General features: G+C 36.5%; 1 protein-coding gene, 1 long non-coding RNA gene and 1 pseudogene across 13 annotated transcripts; 1 reads left to right on the top strand and 2 right to left on the bottom strand.

Annotated features, from left to right (window-relative positions):
* Positions 1-1828: 1828 nt before the first annotated feature.
* LOC145091300 (zinc finger protein ZAT9-like) lies at positions 1829-3165 on the bottom strand. Its single transcript, XM_079028974.1, has one exon. The coding sequence runs from the start codon at positions 3046-3048 to the stop codon at positions 2074-2076; it is 975 nt and encodes a 324-aa protein (XP_078885100.1). The 5' UTR covers positions 3049-3165; the 3' UTR covers positions 1829-2073.
* A 2808-nt stretch (positions 3166-5973) lies between these two features.
* Positions 5974-8347, bottom strand: LOC145091301 (uncharacterized). 12 transcript variants are annotated; one of them, XR_013702114.1, is made up of 5 exons: positions 7661-8346; positions 7456-7510; positions 7338-7386; positions 6724-7268; positions 5974-6212 (listed from the first exon to the last, which is right to left on the bottom strand). It is a non-coding gene; the product is annotated as an uncharacterized LOC145091301 (long non-coding RNA). The 12 variants fall into 12 exon arrangements; XR_013702113.1 differs by having other exon boundaries at positions 6724-6801; positions 6906-6991; positions 7083-7268; positions 7338-8346; XR_013702109.1 differs by having other exon boundaries at positions 6724-6796; positions 6906-6991; positions 7083-7268; positions 7338-8344.
* A 4196-nt stretch (positions 8348-12543) lies between these two features.
* On the top strand, positions 12544-13621 carry LOC145094207 (aquaporin SIP1-1-like; annotated as a pseudogene).
* The last annotated feature ends 6230 nt before the right edge of the window (positions 13622-19851 follow it).

Here is a 19851-nt window from a genome sequence, read left to right on the forward strand (position 1 = left end):
TACATAAACAATTCTGGAATGAGACCAAAAAACACGAAAATCATGAACAAATTCAAAATTTTCAAACCATATTTTCGACTTCTTTTATAAGAAAAAATAGTTTTGAAAATTAGAAATTTCTAAATTTGTGGTTAATTCTGAAGTGTCGAAGTTATGGTCATTGATTCATTATTATGTAAAACTTTTTAATACGATCATTCGATGATACCTTATTTTCTTATTATCTTTATATAACCTTTTTATTATGTTTTTTATGGACCTATTTACACATACCCACTATTTTATTCTTATATATACATAATTTTGGAAAAATGACTTAGGAGGGTAACTACCTCTTATCCGTGTTCACATATTGACAACTTCTTCTTTTTTGTACATAATAAAGCAACTAACTTGTTTTAACTGTTTAAATTACACCAATATTACCGGCTAATGCCTGTTTTAACCGGTAACTCAAAGGGAAAATGACTTAGGAGGGTAACTACCTCTTATCCGTGTTCACATATTGGCAACTTCTTATTTTTTGTACATAAGAAAACAACTAACTTGTTTTAATTGTGTAACATCTCAAAAATCATGACCAAAAATTTCGTTTTTAATTTAATACTAAAACCATAATTGTCAAACCATTAATTTAATACTCCGGCATCGGGCCCCGCCTGACATCGAGTCCCGCTCGGTATACATATATGTCTCTCTTAGGCCCCGCCTGTCTCCAGGCCCCGCCCGCTAAACACATACAATCATATAACACGCTAACACATAAATAAACATACTCTACTGTATCCCTATCCTAAGAAAAATACTTTGCTAATAATGAGATACGGAACATCGTCCGTACTCAGCTAGTGATGAGATACGGGACCTCGCCCACACTCACCTCTCAACCAGGCACATACAAGTATCACATAGACAACAAGTATAATCTAACATGCAAACATTCCTCGGGCACCCGCCCGTCATTGGATCTTGGTCTGGAATAACATACTAGCATACAATGCCTAGGGCTAACCCTCTAATCTTCCTACTCATAGACTACATGGGCTGGCATTGTGGCCTTAGACACATTCACACAGTGAGGAGACTCACCTTGCACTGCTGAAGCCCTGGCTAGAACTAGCCGAGTACGGACGAAGTTTCGTATCTCATTATTAGCAGAGTATGTTTCTTAGGACAGAGATACAATAGAGTATGTTTCTTTATGTGTTAGCATGTTATATAATTGTATGTGTTTAGCGGGTGGGGCCCGGAGACAGGCGGGGCCTAAGAGAGACAGATTTGTATACCGAGCGGGGCTCGATGCAAGGCGGGGCCTGATGTCGGGCGAGGCCAGATGCCGGAGTATTAAATTAATGGTTTGACAATTATGGTTTTAGTATTAAATTAAAAACGAAATTTTTTGTCATGATTTTTGGGATGTTACATAGTTAAAACAAGTTAGTTGTTTTCTTATGTACAAAAAATAAAAAGTTGTCAGTATGTGAACACGGATAAGAGGTAGTTACCCTCCTAAGTCATTTTCCCTTTGAGTTATCGGTTAAAACATGTATTAGCTGGTAATATTTGTGTAATTTAAACAATTAAAACAAGTTAGTTGTTTTATTATGTACAAAAAGAAATTGTCAATATATGATTACGGATAAAAGGTAGGTACCCTCCTAAATCATTTTCTCCATAGTTTGTTTTTCCACATGAGTACTTGAACCTTTAAATTTTAGAGGAGTACTTGAACCTTTAAATTTTAGTTAAGTAACGTTTATCCGTTAACTTTTAATACCAATAGGCCGAAGAGCCTTAATTACTATGTTTTATTTATGTATACGAACAATAAAAAATAATAATAATTTATAGGAGAAGCCGAGAAGATAACTTAATGAGAGAAAAATTCCAATACAAAGGCATGTATCTGAAATTTTTTCAGAATTTCTTTTCTTTTCTTTTTGACAATGGACTAAATTCCCCAATATACCCCACATCAGGTTCAACTCAAAGAAGAAAATTTAATCAAATCGAGAAGGGTAGAATTACCCTGGGCTTTGGTAGAAGGGTATGTAATTTGACATCACTGCAGAGTCAAAGATGCAACGGGGATTGGTAAAATTCAGCATCCGAGACGGCTGAGTTTTCTTCATCTTCAGTTGGAGCTGGCAAGTTAAGATCTATAATTACCAAATTACCCTGGGCTTTGGTAGAATTAACCAAATTTACACTTGCATCGCCTTTACCACCAAAAGAGTCTGAAGCAGTTGTTGTTGATGAGCCCAATACATGTGACCTCTTATGCCCACCCAATGCTTGACCCGACCCGAACACCCGATAACAATACGGGCATTCATGTAATTTCCCATCATCCTGAGCTACATTCTTCCTAGACTTGTTGCCACCGCCGGAGAAAGCGAAATCGTTATCGATTTTCCGGTGACTCGTTTTATGACCACCCAGTGCTTGGAACGAGTCGAACACTTTGTCGCAAGTCTCGCACTGGTACTTGGACCGATTCTGGCTCGGATTAGACTCGCCTGAGTTAATGAAGCTCAAGACATCACGTGAAAGCATCATCAAACACAGAGCAACATCCTCCTCGGCAGAATTAATATGATCAGATACCGAACTCATGATCACCGGTTCCAAATCAGTACTCAAACTCGGTTCCTTCACCGAACGCGTAACCCTGGCTCTCTTCGATCTCTTCCGAGTCGGATTCATCTTTCGGTTCACCTCCGTCTCACTCTCCCTGTCTTCCTGAAGCACAAACCCGGACCCTCCGTGATCCATAAACTCCGGATCCGCCACTCTGAAGCTTCTCTTAGGATTCTCCCTTAATCCGTACATCAAAATCTTCTCCTGGTCTTCGTCATCCTCCGAATGATCACAGGATAGTGAAGCTGAAGTAGTTGAGTCGGTTGTGGTGCGACTACTGAGTTGCAACGCATGAATTGGTTTCTTCCATGGAATGGGTAAGGTGACTAAATGAGATCTCATATGACCACCCAAAGCTCTGCCATTAGAGAACACCTTATTACATATCTTACACATTCTTCCCTCCATGGAAGAGATCCTACACGCAGTGTGTGTGTGTAGTATGTGTGTGCTGTTTCTCTCTGTACAGGTACAGAGGTGCGATCCTTGTTTCTCTCTCTAGCGGTGTAGCATGAGATTGATGAAGGGGAGGAGTAGGTGACAAGCATTCCTCCGCTAAAAAGGAGGCCTTTAATTATACAAAATTACAACTTTTACCCTTCAGCTTTGCTATGACTTTCAAAACTACTCTTCACTTAAGACTAAATTATTATTACCAACTATAGTCCTTCTAGCTTTTGAAAAGCTACACGACGGGTCCCTAAAATCATTTAATTGCATAGACCACCTCAAAAAATTAAAAAAAAAAAAAAAAAAAAAAAAAAAAAACTTTATGATCCCTAAAAATGGATGACATTTAAGGTTTGTTAACCCCTTAATTATCACGCTTGTTTAAGACGAGTACATTTTGGGCTTTTCAAAAGTGAAAGGCCTTTAGAGAATGCTAAGGTTATATCTTATTAATTTTATTATTTTCTTCTCTAATCCTATATATGGTTTATAAATATCTTAGTTCAATATAGTAAACCTTCTACTTGATGTTCAAGTTTTCTTTATAAAGTTCCAAAAACCTTAGCAACATGTTCATGGTTAACATAATAGGCGGATCTAGTTCATAACTTTGCATCCTTCAATTTTTCGTACATGTATTGATTTTTTAGAAATAGATAAATTATGTATTAGATAGTATGTTTGCATAGCTTAAATAAATATTTGCATATCCATTACTAGTTTGATTTGGTGACAAAGCTATGCATCTATTTTTTATTACTTTTAATTACACTATATTTAAAAAGAGTCATACGCTAAGTTTTCACAGAAAAAAGATAAAACGTGGACATAACATCTTAAGAAAATGCCTTAATTTAATTCTTAAACTAATCTGGACCTATAAAACATGTCTTGAGTTATTTATTTATTTATTTATTTATTTATTTATTTTTTAACATTGTTACATTGTATCAAAAAAAATTATTTTATATCAATATATACTATTTTAAATGTTGCTTCTTATGTTATTCCTATGATTCTTTTAAAAAAAACTAGATGTGTTCTCCCGCGTTGCGGAGTTGGAAAGTGTTGCTTTTGTGTTCAAGTATAATACATTGTCTTAATTGGTAGCCTCAGTTAAATATATTGTTATTCTCTGCAATTCGCCATTTTACAATTTTGATGCTTAAAATAATTAAAATAAAGGACATTGCTCTTTGCAGAAAAAAAAAAAAAAAAAGATCCAAATTACATAAAGCTAAACATTAAAATGAAAATATATTGCCCTATTTTAGTATTTCGTTCTAAGATATGCAAAAAAAAAAACCCACTTAACATCAGTCTAGTGAAACTCATTTGGATGAACCCGGTTCAACTTTTCATGTTTCGGTTCCACACGCATAAACAGGTCCAGAATGCAAAGAGGTAATATATGGTTTAGCAAAAAAGTATTTCTACAAATAGCAACATAGCATACATAGGGGTTGTTGTCATCTCACTTATTCTCTATTTAATCACAAATCTCACCTTATGTGATACCTGTTGGAAAGATGAAAAGGTAGAGAGGCTTAACTGAGCTTTGTGCCAACCCCAAACACATTTATTGCATAAAGAAAGCAAAAACAAAACGCCCTTTAATAAATTAATATTTCATGGTGTTTTTTTATTTATATTATATGGTATTATTTGAAACCGTTAATAAATATGATTTAAGACTATTAAGTTTAACCAAACACCTAATGTTAATGGTCGTCTTCTTATAATTTTAACAGATAATTGAAATTTATGATTTTTGTTTATAACTTTTTCAATGTATAATCCTATTAGCTTCGTCACATGACTGAAAGATATCATCCACAATATGTGAATGTTTCGTTATGTAATATAAATCTTGATATTATTTCTAACGGATAACCTATTTCGTACCTAAATGTGAAGATAATATAAATCAAGATTTGTTTCAGCCAACCAAACATGTCACATATTAAAATACTCTTAAGTCTTAACCATCATTAGGAGCGAGATCGGCCAAACTTATATTACTTGTCAAATCCAGCCAAATTCAAAACTACAAAAATCGAGTAACATGGACGTCCTAAAATAACTACCTGCAAAATTTAGGGCATTAAACGTAGAAATCCAATTTCGAGAGACCTTCAAGGATCTTAATTTCTTTGTATCATACTGAGTAACATGCACGTCCTAAAATAAAATTACCAAATAGGTCCTGTTTAAAAAAAGGGTAGAAAAGACTCTTAAAGAAAAGAATAAAAAATTTTATTCTTATGGTTATTTGTTTTTATTTTTTTCTAATTTCGGTTTTCTAAATAGACGAAAGACGTCTAGACAGCTATACCAAATTGTAAAATGAGAAGAGGAAATTGACACGACAGAAAAAAGTGTTTGGTTGAATTTTATAAAATATACAAATATAATGGGTTTTTTTCTAAGTTGTTAAGATGGGTAGTTTGAAAAAATATTAGAAATTTTTATAGGCTGAATCGAAAAAAAAAAAAAAAAAAAAAAAAAAAAAAAAAACTATTAATAGATTGAAAAGGGTAAAAAAATATAATGATTTTTTACTAAGTTGTTATATGAAAACTATATACAATTCTATTATGGGGCTAAAAAATTAAGTGACTATTAGTATATAAAAAATAATGTAAGAAAAAGATTGAGAAGGGAGAGTTGATTGTTAAATAGTGATTGCATAACTATTAAGTAAAGAGATCCTTTCAGCCATATACAAAAACTATACCCGGTCATTTATGAAAGTGATGCTAATATTTGAGCCATACTTAGAATTTCATTGATTTTAGAAATCTTAAACATGCTAATATCTGAAATGCGAGCAAATCAAAATATGTTAAATGTTAGAAAATAGATTCATGAGACCTGAGTGGATTTCTTCAAAAAAATCAAACACTTAAAAAAATATTATAAAAGAAATATGTACATGTTAGCTCTTGCATTAATCAGATCATTGACAAACTATAGAAAATAGACATGTAGTATTAAGTCAATATGTCATGAAATCAAAGGATCCTTGTGTAGGAACTTTCTTTTCACCTTCTTTATAGGATGTTTGGCTTACCTGTAAAATTATAGTTCGCACAACAACATCAATTAAAGATATGAAGCACCTGCATCATAATAAAGGATAGTTAGACCATTTTTAAGAAGGGTCATCTTTCGTTGATATAATTGTGTTTTGTGGATACATTAGTAGTCAACCACAAAGGTTTCAAGCAATGTTCATAGATAAGAGTAAGGGATGGATTACAATAGTCCATAACACTCATATTCACAATATACATAAACACAATCAGTCCCACACAGACAGACAAAACAAAATCTACAACATTAGTGAGCTATGAATAACAAACTGTCAATATTTAACAAATCAATTTGAAAACAAACGAAAAAAACAAAATCAACATATACAAAAAATAACACTAAATAAAATCTTATTCTTTTCAATCGTTTATCCAGAAACAAAGTGGATCTTCTTTAGACTATATAGTTTTTCTAAATACATGTTCTTATGTAAATTTGAAAAAAAAATGAATAAATATATAAGTAAAAAATACAAACTTGTTTGCATATTTTGGTTCTTGAATGAAATATAAAATGTTTATAAATAAAAAAACAGACCTTTTCCACTTGGTAGCAGCTCTTGATTGGTATTTTTCCCTATCTTCTCTTTCCCGATTTGATCAAAGCCTTCCTTTCCTCCACATCAATTCATTTCATAATTTATATACTCCTTTTATAACTAATAAATAATCCTTACATGATAAAATAAAATTAAATAAAAAAAGATTTTTGAGACATACTTTAAGTGAAATCCATTGAGTCTTTTCAAAATGAGTTGGGACCTCATAGGATGTTGTTGATTTCATAAGTTGTTGATTTAGAATGACTATTTCCCCAAAAAAAATATTTTAAAAATGTATAATTGTAAGTAGCAGAATAATCACATATTGATATTGTGGTGTATAATCAAAACTTACTTTTAGCTGTTTGATTCTCTGAAAATCCTCATTTTAGAGAATACCATCTGTTATTGTTGGCTCATTCTCCAATCTACCTCCTCGAAGTGTCTTTAAGAGCCCTAAGACTTTGATTTGCCCCATCAACTTGTCCATCAAACTTGCAGCATTTTCCTATTTTCCCCTTTCCTATTTTCAGATGAACTTCTGCAACAAACAATCAAAAACATATGGGTGCTGATATCGATCAAATGAAACCGAAAATTTCATTAATACCTCCATTGTCGGCATCTTCAACCTCTCACCAGAGGCGACACAGATGGCACTAACAACACACCATAAGAAGTCAGTGTTTACAAAAATAACGAAATCAGCAGAAGTGTTGATTACTAACCATCTCTAAGAAATTAATGTTAGGGCATTGTTGGCCAACAACAATAGTAGTAAAACTGAAAACACAGTAACAAAATAAAGAAAGAAATCAAATATTAGGGCCGATTGGTGAAATAGGGACTACATATTTCGGTTGATTACTAAAGAAAGAACGGTTAATTATTGCACAATGTGGTGAAGTAAAGAAAGCACGACTAATTACTAACCATCTATAAGGAATCGATGCTAACAAAAAAACAAAGTGGGACGGAAATTGGAAGACAAGTGAAGGTGTGAAGAAGAAGAAGATACGCACAAATAGAGACAACAAAACAGAGAGAAACAAAATCAACGGAAAATAGAGGTAGATTGGAATCGACGAAAAATAGAGGTGATATGGCAGCAGTGACAGCAAGTAAACCACTCTAAACCTCCGATTGGAACATAGTGGAGGTGGGAGGGGACGGTGAGGAGGAAACCGACTGAATACTAACCCGCTTCCGGCTCCACTGCAGTGTTCGAAAACCCTTCCCGAGAGTTCGCCTTCTGTAGCGTCTCCGTTGGTGTAGCCGTCGCCACGTCCCCGCGGTTTCAAAAACGGGGTTCCGTAAGGATCAGACAAGTGGTGTCAGGTGAAAGGAGTCAGAGGCGGTGTTGATATCGGTGGTTAGATGTCGATGAAGATGATTTGTGACCAAATAGTAGGATGTCGATGAAGGTATCAAATGGCGAAGATGAATGGGTAATGAAGAAAAAGGGAGAAGTGGTGGAGACGAAGAGGGTTGAGGAAGGATCGAGATGAAGGCGGTGGGTTATAGGATAGTGAGGCGGTGACCATGGTTGAGGGAGTAAACTCGTGGAACAGCGTCAGACAAGCCCATCTCTATTGGTTTAAATGGGCGGTGGAAAGAATACGTATCCACAAAAAATAAACAAAGTGTCAAAATATGACCTATAAAAGAAAAGATATAGAATTATAAGCACACGTATAAACCAAGGACCAAAACTGCCAAAAAGTTAGGAACTTTACTGTCCTAACTTTAGACATTTTTAATATATATATATATATATATATATATATATATATATATATATATATATATATATATATATATATATATATATATATATATATATATTAGTTTTTATGTTGGCACAATTAAAGTTTCGACTTTAATATCTAATTTATTTATTTTCTTTTATCATTGGTATAACAATATAATTTTTTGGAAACGATCATTTTATAAAAAAGACCCCTGCAAGCAAGAAGCTAGCTAGGGGCCAAATCAATAGTACACACAACAATAAGATCAAGGAAAAGAGAAAGGGGATATAAGCCATTCTTCCGAGTTATAAATTTCAACTTTACCCTTACATTTAAGCCTTATAAAAAACTAAGGATTTAATGTTTTCAACTACTTTTGTCGGGTTGTTTTCAATCCCTTGAAAGAGCCGATCATTCCTAGGTTTCCAAGGCACCCATAACATACCATAGTAGATTGTGATAAGTCTCTTCCTTCTCTTTGAACATCTTCCCCATTTGGTTGCAAAATCAATGAAATTACCCACGTTTTGTATGTCCACTTGATCAATACCATACCACCTGAATATTTATTACGAACCATACACGCAAATGGATAACAAACAAGGATGTGATCAACACTCTCCTGATGGTTTACACATGAGCCGCAAATAATTGGAATACCCCTAAGTGTGAGTGCCACAGTAGAATGAATGTGTCCATGGGCCGTTCTCCATACAAAGCCAATTACCTTTATAGGAAATATGAATCTATGTGGGATTTATCTTTTGTTTATGATCAATCATGTGCCTGAGAATCACAACTTTATACCTACCGTCTGAAGCAATATGGCATGTCGAGTAGTCCAACTCACCTTATAACTGAATGGATGCCACAACTTGTTGTAGGCTCTAAAGACAGTGAGACGGTCCTATATTCAGTGGACTAGACTTTCGGGCCCAATTGAAGCCTTGTTCACGTATTATGTCCCTCACTTTACATCGTTTCTGGACCTCATTTTCGTATAGTACAGGGTATGCCATTTTTAATTTCGAAGAACCAATCCATACATCATTCCAAAATTGGGTATTTATACTTTTTTTGATCCAATTGAAGCCAAAAAAAACCCGAAAAACTGCCAACAGATGATCCAACTCGTTGAGTCGGATAATGGACTCGACGAGTTCATCACTTATGAGCATGGACTCGACGAGTTCATGTATGGACTCGTCGATTCCTCCTGTCAGACTGAAGTTTTTAGACTTTTCCAACTTTGAACAATTAGCTATTTATTTATATAACAGAAAACTACCCATGGCTCTGATACCATTGTTGGGTTTTGAGTACTATAACACTCCTATGGTGTACATACAACCCTAATAGCTTTGGATCTAAGTTTTATCTAATTATACATGCAATAAAATTTCCAAAGCATGAAGCCTACAGCTACCATACAATTTTGACATATAAATCATAAGAGTAAGTTAGAAGATTACCACTTGTTGTAGCTTGTTGAATTTGGCCTTTCAAGAGCTTAGCACCCCAAGTGTTGTGCCTCAAACAAGTCACAAACATCATGAACTATTGGAAGATAAACGAGAGAGAGTTTAGGCACCAAAAATCGCCCATACTCATGCAATGTCACTCTTAGGTCCGATTTTGGCTAAAGGGGTTACACATATATATAGTTTGGAATTCCTAAGGTTTAACTTGTAAACCCTAGTCCATTTACTTAAGCCTTTAAGCAATGCAATAATCCATATGATGGGCCTTATGGACTAACTCTTCATGGACTCCCACATATAATTAGTCCATCCTAATCAATATGGATCATTGGTCCAAACTATAAATATCACTGATTTACTTAACTAGTCCCCGTTAATTTAATTAGTCTCTTTTGATCACTAAATTAATTCCAAATTAATTCTCGATCAATACTAATTAAATAATATGATTCTTATATTAATGTATTATACTTATAATATATTAATCATAAATAACCTCTTACTCAAATATCCATCCTATCAAATTGTTCTGATGAAGGCAACCCGAAATTGACCATGCTATTGTCAGGTCAAGTACATACCAATTATAGTTATGGACTTAGACACCTAATCCAAAAGTATCCCACTTGGATAAGTCTAATAACTATTATTGCAAGTACGACTCCAAAATCCAATTAGCAATCGTAGTTCTTAAAAGTCGATGTCGAACTCTGAATAAACCAATGATGTGTCTATTAGATCAATGGTCATATATTCCTCCATTCTAGATATCGTATGAACTGAGACATGGATTATAATCATTCTCTCTATTCATGTGTTGTTTCCCAATTTCCGATTTATGATGACCAACAAATTGAACAGATCAAATCAGTTCAGGCTTGGCCAAGCGCTTAGGGTTGTCATCACTAAATCATCGAGGGGCCCGCATATATCGCTTTTATCCCTATTAGGGTAAAATGAACGGATAAAATTTGACTCATGTGCTTGCTCTATTTACTCATCAAATCACACACAACAATATGTTTTATAACACCAAGTTACTGGTGCGTTTACATATGTTAATCTGCAACCGACTTGTAAACTACAACTCACATGTCTTGGTTTCAAGAATATAAGATATTATTGTCTCATGATCACTCGTGATAAAATTCATGAAGTGATTCAAATGAGCGTGGGTTTAGTCCAATACTCAAATCTTATTACAGGAGTACTCATGAATACTGCAACAAACTTGTGTTATGTCTAAACACCTTTAGACAATCTACAGAACCATTCATGACAGTTTAGCTTCAATACCTACTTCCAAAGTATGATCGGCTGTGGATAGTTTGAATAATCTAGTTATTCAGGAAGTCAAAACATGCAAAGTGAAACACAAGAATAATCGAATCCAATATGGTCTCAAAACTTTTGAATATAAATAAAACACCTTTTATTTAATCAACATATTGATTACATATTATTCATTGTATAATGTTTCAATTTATCAACTTAATACTTGAATTAAAACAATAGTTATCCTATGCTTCAAGCATGCACACTATGTTTACCTATGGTCCTTTCTTTGTGAAATAGATCAATAGAAGACATTTTTTCCAATGAAACTCATTTCACAATTCCAAATCTTTATCGTAAGTGTAAGATTCTAAACTATCATGCAATGTTCCTTTTGTAATATCAAGGTACAAAAGTCACAGAGACTTTTCCAACGCTATTACAAAGTACTCCTTTGAAGATTGTCACAAGAACAATTCCATGGAAGTGAAGTCTCAAATTCAAAGTACATTCCTTTGTACATCATTCTTGCATAAAAGTTTCTAACCTACACATAGATTCTTAATATCTAATTCCCAATATGGAAACATTTTCATATTTTCCATACGACAACTCATTATTAATAGAAACCTGTCTATTCATAACAATGTCAATATGGTCCATTCATTCCTATACTTTCAGTTTCAAGTGATCAATCCTCAGTGAACCTTAGATTGTCCTTGATAGTTGTTTAACTACTTTAGTCATATTTGGTTCTGGTCTTATTTCCCTCTTAAAACCCTTGGCATTCGGAAAATTCAGAACACATGAATATTATAGCATATGCAATCGATCCTATACCCGAAGCATATGGGATACGATTTATAATGTCTTACATAAAGACATGATACTTGACAATTCTTTTTGCTATAATATTTCCATACATAGAATTTCCAATGTTGAAGCATTCCAACATGGTATATATATATATATATATATATATATATAGAGAGAGAGAGAGAGAGAGAGAGAGAGCTAGGTTCAAATGTTTTAACTAAGTATTGTGTTATTGTATACATAACTGTGGGCCTATCAAAATTAAATAAATATTTAAATAATTAAATAAATAAACAAAGGTATTTTAGTAATTTGATTAATAGCTTCCACAAATAGTCCATGTAATCACGTTAGCATTCAGTTTTAACCTAATTTCTTTTCTTATATACACCTTCATCGATTACCGCCTCATTCAATTACCGGTGTTGGATGACTTCGAAGAGGCGGCGTCGACACCAGCAGTCAGCAGACGCAGCACAACACAGCAGGGCGCATGCGGCAGCAAACCTTCTGTCTTCTCTCTGTCTTCTCTTCTGTTCTTCTTTCGATGGGTGTTGGAGGGCTGGCTTCCATCGTGTTTGGATTGATTGCCGATGCCTTCGGTGGCGCTAGCTTCAATGCGATCAATACAATTGTGTTTAGTATCGCCGGTGCCGGTGGCGACGATGATACACTCATGTCCACCGCCGCCCGCTTTCCTGCTCAGGTAATTTAACCAAAAATTACTTTTCATAGTCGTGATTTTTGACGAATTAAGGGTTTCCAATCCCCCAAATTGTTAGGTTACAGTTGAAATTGCAAAAACAGATCGTTACATTCAATTATGAATAGTGCAGAATTGGATCAGTATTTGTTGATTATTGGTGTTAAACATGTAAAAATAGTGTTTGGTTTCTGTATTGTTGACAGGCGATTGGTGCAGTTGGTGGTGTGATGTCTCTTTTGGAGTTGATGTCATTATAGTACAAACGTCTGCTAGAAGGACCTACTCTAAAAGTAGATTTGCATATTGGAGCCATTGTTGAGGGAGTTTTGACTTTCGTTATCACTTTTGTTGTTCTCTTGATCATCATCAAGGGTCCTAACAGCTTGTTCTTGAAGAATTCGATGCTTTCCATGGCAACTATGGCGGTGATTCTTGTTGGTTCAAGCTACACAGGTCCTTCAATGAATCTTGCAAATGTAAGCATTACAAAACTCTTTCAGTTTATAGTTAACAGAGTTCCTTGATCCCCATATCTGATCTTTTCACCACCTGTATTTTGGATTGCAACATGAAAAAAGAAGAATTCATACATAACTATGATTTGAAGCTGCCCGCAAAATATATTTACAAGTATGTAATCCTTTGGTATGCAGTAATCAACGAGGGAATGGAATTGAGCTTTACAACAGAATGGAATGTGATTCTGGACATTTTTTTTTCTTATTGTTACTTTTTGTAAATAATGCAGTAATCATCAAGCTTCGGAATAAGGGGATGCAACAAAGTGAACAACTCTCTTCCTTCACTTTTTTTTAAAAAAAATTGAAAATTAATTTACATTTGTTATATTGTTTATTAGTGTTGATTACCATTATTATTAATGATCAAGTGTTGAATACTATTATTTTTGTAGGTACGAAATGAGAGATATCAAAGCAAAATATGGTACATATGAAGCTTACAACATTCTACTGGAATTGAATATTGAATTCTGATTCTGCCAGAATAGAATTGTGAATATGAACATTGTATGGGATGAAGATGAACAATGACCACCAATCTTCCAAAAAGAATGGATTATTCTACTAGAATAGTATACAATATAATGAAAAAAAAATAAATGTAATAGTATATTCTGGAAGAATGATTTATATATTGTGTTTTTATTTTTGTAATTAATAAGTGTAACATTCTCATAGAATAGTATATAATTTTGATTTTTCTTTTTCTAAGAATGTAATGAAATTTTTTTAACTTGTATCCAAAATTTTGTTATTCTTCAAGAAGTTTATTAAATCAAAATATATATTATGTCACAATGCGTATTCTTGTATGGTTTAATCATATTTATTATTTTTTAATATGTTGATAAAAATATTCAGTCAGAATTTTCGAATTAAGAGAATTATCATACATACAATCAGATTTTTAAAATTAATAGAATCTATTTTCCTTAAAATATGCAATTTTCATTTTTTAAGTTTATGTTAACTGACTAAAATACCCTTAGAATGAAATTAGAAGATATTTTTGAATTATATTTAATTTAATAATATGTATTATTCACTATCCAAAAATAAATAAAATGATTGGCCCACAGTTATGTATACAATAACACAATACTTAGTTTAAATAGAATAACCTAAGCCTATATATATATATATATATATATATATATATATATATATATATATATATATATATATATATATATATATATATATCCTTGACTTAATTTGATTAAAATCTCAATATAAGCTTTTAGATTTGAAATGAAGTATGAGTTCCTTCCTTAATTATAGCAAAACAACTTTTTTTAAACTCTGCAACTTTGCGAATTGAAACTTTTGTTTTCTATAATTAACATTGCTAACTTGCAACACTTACCATAATGATTATGCTCCCACTAGCATAACAATCATTACTTTAATAGCATAACACTTATGCTCTCATTAGCTTTGACATGTACCCAAAAATAAGTTGGACTTCTGGAAAACAATGCTTATTGACTTTCTTACCAAAGTTCAGATTTTTTATACGAGATGCTTCGATAAGTCTTTATCTAAGCTCATACACCATTTAGAAGAAAGATCATATATGTGTCTAAACTATTTCAGAACTTACAACAATAAGTCCCGAATGTTCAAACTATTTGCCATTTCTCACAATCCGAACTATGAAAAGGGATGTCGTAATCATAATCGAATTTTGAGAACGCAATTACCATAATTGCTATCTCCTTAAAATCTACTTAGTGATAGTGTTTCCTCACAATCATTTTCATGAATTGGGGAGAAACCTTATGACATTTAGATTTTATGGTGTATGTGTTCCGATCCGTGTGCGTCTATCATTATCATAAGACAAGGTCTATGACAAATTCAAAATCATATGGACTGAACTTGTTCAATCTAAATTTCTTGCCACTTGGCAGCACAAGGGCCTACCATGTCTTCCAAGTTGTTGAGAGATCACCCATATTGATCAATGAACTTTCACTGATCAAGATACCTTCCCTTATGCAAACAATTGAGAACTCATAGAACTTACATGCATAGTCAACTTTAATTGAAATAGGCATAGAAACAAGAATGTGTCAACACGATAGGTTACATACCTCAAGTCATGTGCTAGTGATAAACGATAGGTTTATTCTTGATTAGCTCTTGAAGCTTTTCAAGGTCTTTAAGACTCCCACTGACCTTTTGACATTTAAGATTCTCTTTCAAGAACCATTCTTTGACAACCAAATATCCAAGAGTTGGTGTGGATTCTTATCAAGAATGGCACTTCATATAATTGGTCTTAGTTGGTCTTTGTTTTATTCAAAACATCACAACTACCAATTCCAAATGTGCATGAGCAAGAAAACTTTTCTACTCCACATTTCATGATGTGTTATAAACGTACTTAGGATATGTCACTCAATGTACAATCTTGGAGTATGACTCTAAGACTTGATCTTGGAACGAAGTATGACTCATCTTAATTGATTTAACCATTTCAACATGTAACATCCAAAAATTTAAGCCCAAAAATTTCATTTTTGATTAATTAATTCTTAAAACATTCATTAGGAAATATTGTATAAACACGTCATCTCAAAACCAAGTATCATGTCTGAAACTCACAACCATGAATAAATGACATATCAGAGTACAATCCCAGAAAACACTGTGCGAAATCATATGTGAGTGTGTGTGATGCCATGCTACGCCGCCGGCTCCTTCCCCTTGGATGAAGAGGCACCTGAAACCAAAAACTGAAACCGTAAGCACAAAGCTTAGTGAGTTCCCCCATCATACCACATACCATACAATACCATCGGTATCTTTCAACCGGTAATCCTCATCGGTATCTTTCAACCGGTAATCATCATCGGTATCTTTCAACCGGTAACTGGGGACTATTCCACCCCTACCACTAGCATACAATAGCAAGATATAAGCACGCATTCAGACATATCCGGGTACTGACCTACCCCTTGGTCCTACGGACCCCTATCAGGGAATCTATCCCTATCATGCAACATATCATACAAATATAACACATAACCAAACACATACCAAACCAAGATAGATTAACACAAAGACAATTATCTTCTAAATACTCCTCAATGGTGGGCCGGTATTATGGCCTTAGACCCACCCCTACTGGACGGTAACTCACCTCGTATCTGCTGAACTGTGCGGGAATCCTCTGACTGCTGCCGCGGCTGCTCCGGAAGTCCTCCGGCTAAAATTCCCACAAAACACTTAGTCAAAAATTGACATTTACCCTTAGGGTAAAATGACCATTTTACCCCTTGACCAAGTCAAATTCAAAGTCAACTTCCAGTTTACCTGGCTCGCCGAGTTGACTCGTCAACTCGCCTAGTCCCTATCCTTTCATCAGGCCTCATACCTGTCTCTACTCGTCGAGTTAGGCGATGACTCGATGAGTTTTCCTTCTAAATGAACACCAACTGAATCCACATCCGACTCGCCGAGTTGTATGAACAACTCGTCGAGTTCATCATCGACTGATACTCATGTCCTGACCTGACTCGCCGAGTTGTATGAACAACTCGTCGAGTTACTCTTCATCCTATGAACACGTTCTGTCCTCGACTCACCGAGTTGATGAACAACTCGCCGAGTTGATGAACAACTCGTCGAGTTCCATGAAGATTGCCTTGGACTCGCCGAGTCCGTTCATGCACTCACCGAGTACCATGAATTCCCATAATACTTTGCTTAGTCCAGAACGTTGGGTCTCTCCTCAGAACTCCCTAAAACCTTTCCACACTCAACTGGTCCTTACGACCTTCACTGATATGGGACTAAAACTCTTGGACTCGCCGAGTCCAGGAATGGACTCACCGAGTCTAACATATTCCTTACTAAGAACCTTGATTTCTGATGTACAACACTTAACCAAAGGATAGATCCAGGCCCCTAAACTCGATCTAGCATGTAAAGTTACAAACTTTACGTGCATTCATGGGACATTAGAGCTTAAAAGGCTCTAGAATGGCTCTTTTGTTGCATGGGGCCTTCCTTGGTGCAAAAAGCAACCTAGATCTGACTTGTGGCTCATAAAATGACATACTACAAAGGCCTAACCCCCCAACCATGTTTGCAAACATGGTTGGCCACCAAAAATGGCTCATAAAATCCCTAAATCACCCTAAAGAGGGATCTAACAAAAGAATGAGCAAGGTTCAGACTTTATACCTTCCAAAGACTGAAAATGATGAACCAACTCGAATCCTTCAGTCCCCTCTTGATCCTTCTATGCTCTTCCTTCTTCATTGAGACCAAAACTCACAAGAATCACTCAAAAAGCCTTAGATCTTCACAAAAACGGCTAGGGTTTGCTATGAGGAGTGATTGGGAGCATAAAGGGGAAAAGGAGGCTGCATAAGGTCGTTTAAAATAGGGGACAAACCCCTGGATTAGGGTTTTTGTCCAAAAAGCGGCTACTCGTCGAGTCCGGGACTCGACTCGCCGAGTCCGCCACTTAAATCCCGCGCCTCATCCCGCTTCTACTCGGGGAGTCAGTCCTTTGACTCGCCGAGTCCAGGGCCAAAAGTGGAAAATATAAAGAATATTAATTACAGAACACATACCAAGAACCAGGTGCTACAAATCTCCCCCGCTTATTTTAGACTTTGTCCTCGAAGTCTGCCGCTCGATCCTGAAACAGCTCGGGGTAGTGCTCCATCATCTCACTCTCCGGCTCCCAAGTCTACTCTGACCCCTTCCGGTGCTGCCACTGCACCTTCAGGAGTTCTACTCTTTTGTTCCTCAGATCCTTCGACTTCCGGTTGAGGATCGCCACAGGCCGCTCGATGTAATTCAGGTTGCCATCAACCTGAATGTCCTCCAAGGGTACCACCGCCGTATCGTCCACTAGGCACTTTCGCAGCTGAGAGACGTGGAAAGTGTTGTGGATCTGACTAAGCTCGGCTGGCAGATCCAGCCGGTACGCCACCTTGCCCACCCGGGCTATAACCCTGAACGATCCGATATACCTTGGGCCCAACTTGCCCCGCTTCCTGAATCGGATGACGCCCTTCCATGGCGACACCTTCAGGAGAACCATATCCCCGACCTGGAATTCCAGGTCTGATCGACGCTTGTCGGCATAACTTTTCTGCCGACTCTGAGTAGTCTGAAGCCTGATCCGGACCTGCTGAATCTTTTCCGTCGTCTTGAGCACTACTTCGGTGCTCCCCATGACTCTCTGGCCAACCTTGCCCCAACATATCGGGGTCCTGCACCTCCTCCCATACAACATCTCGAAGGAAGGACGGTCGATACTCGCATGATAGCTGTTATTATACGAGAACTCCGCCAACGGGAGGTAGGTATCCCAACTACCTCCGAAATCTAAAACGCATGCCCGCAATATATCCTCCAGAGTCTGGATGGTCTTCTCGCTCTGGCCATCCGTCTGCGGGTGAAAAGCGGTGCTAAAATGCAGACTAGTACCCAGCTCGTCATGAAACATCTTCCAAAACCTGGAAGTAAACCGCATGTCTCTATCCGAAATCACCGAGACTGGCACTCCGTGCCGCGCCACCACCTCCATGATATAGATATCGGCCAATTTCTCGGCCGAGATGCTCTCCTAAATTGGAATAAAGTGGGCGCTCTTGGTAAATCGATCCACGATGACCCATATCGAATCCATCCCCCACGCGGTCCTGGGAAGTTTCGTGATAAAATCCATCGTAATATCCTCCCATTTCCATAGTGGGATATCCAACGGCTGCATCTTGCCGTGGGGTCTCTGATGCTCGGACTTGACCTTCCTGCAGGTCAAGCACCGCTCCACGTACCATGCCACATCCCGCTTCATGCAGGGCCACCAATAGTCCAGACGAAGATCCCTATACATCTTCGTCGCCTCGGGATGAATGGAGAATCGGGATTTGTGCGCCTCCTCCATCAGGACCTGGCGCACTCCTCCATGATAAGGGACCTACACCCTACGGTGAAGAGTCAATAAACCTCGGCTATCATAATCAAAAGAGGAAACCTGCCCCACAATCCGCTCACTCTTCCGATGTTCCTCCTTCATGGCCTCCTGATGAGCCTCTCGGATCCACTCCAGAAGCGGAGTCATCATTGTCATCCTCAGACATATATCCCTAATCGGCGCCGCCTTGCGGCTAAGCACATCGGCCACGACATTGGCCTTCCCCGGATGGTAGAGGATCTCACAATCATAATCCTTCACCACATCAAGCCACCGACGCTGCCTCATATTCAGATTTGGCTGGTCCATGAGACACCTCAAACTCTTGTGGTCCGTGTAAATCGTACAACGAACCCCATAGAGGTAATGACTCCAAATCTTGAGGGTGAACACAACAGCCCCCAGCTCCAAATCATGCATCGGGTAGTTTGCCTCGTGAGGCTTCAGCTGCGTCGACGCGTAGGCGATGACATGCCCTCTCTGCATCAATACCTCTCCCAAACTTGCGATGGATGCATCGCAGTACACAACAAAATCCTCCATGCCCTCTGGCAGGGCTAAGATTGGTGCCTCGCACAATCTCTGTCTCAGCGTCTCAAATGCGGCCTGCTGCTCAGGCCCCCAACGATA

Source organism: Lactuca serriola, chromosome 3 (assembly GCF_051521515.1).
Source record: "Lactuca serriola cultivar US96UC23 chromosome 3, Lser_US96UC23_V15, whole genome shotgun sequence".
Lineage (NCBI taxonomy): Eukaryota > Viridiplantae > Streptophyta > Magnoliopsida > Asterales > Asteraceae > Lactuca > Lactuca serriola.

Bases quoted from the DNA above. Each gene is read 5' to 3' on its own strand.
- LOC145091300 (XM_079028974.1), bottom strand. From the start codon at position 3,048: ATGGAGGGAAGAATGTGTAAGATATGTAATAAGGTGTTCTCTAATGGC.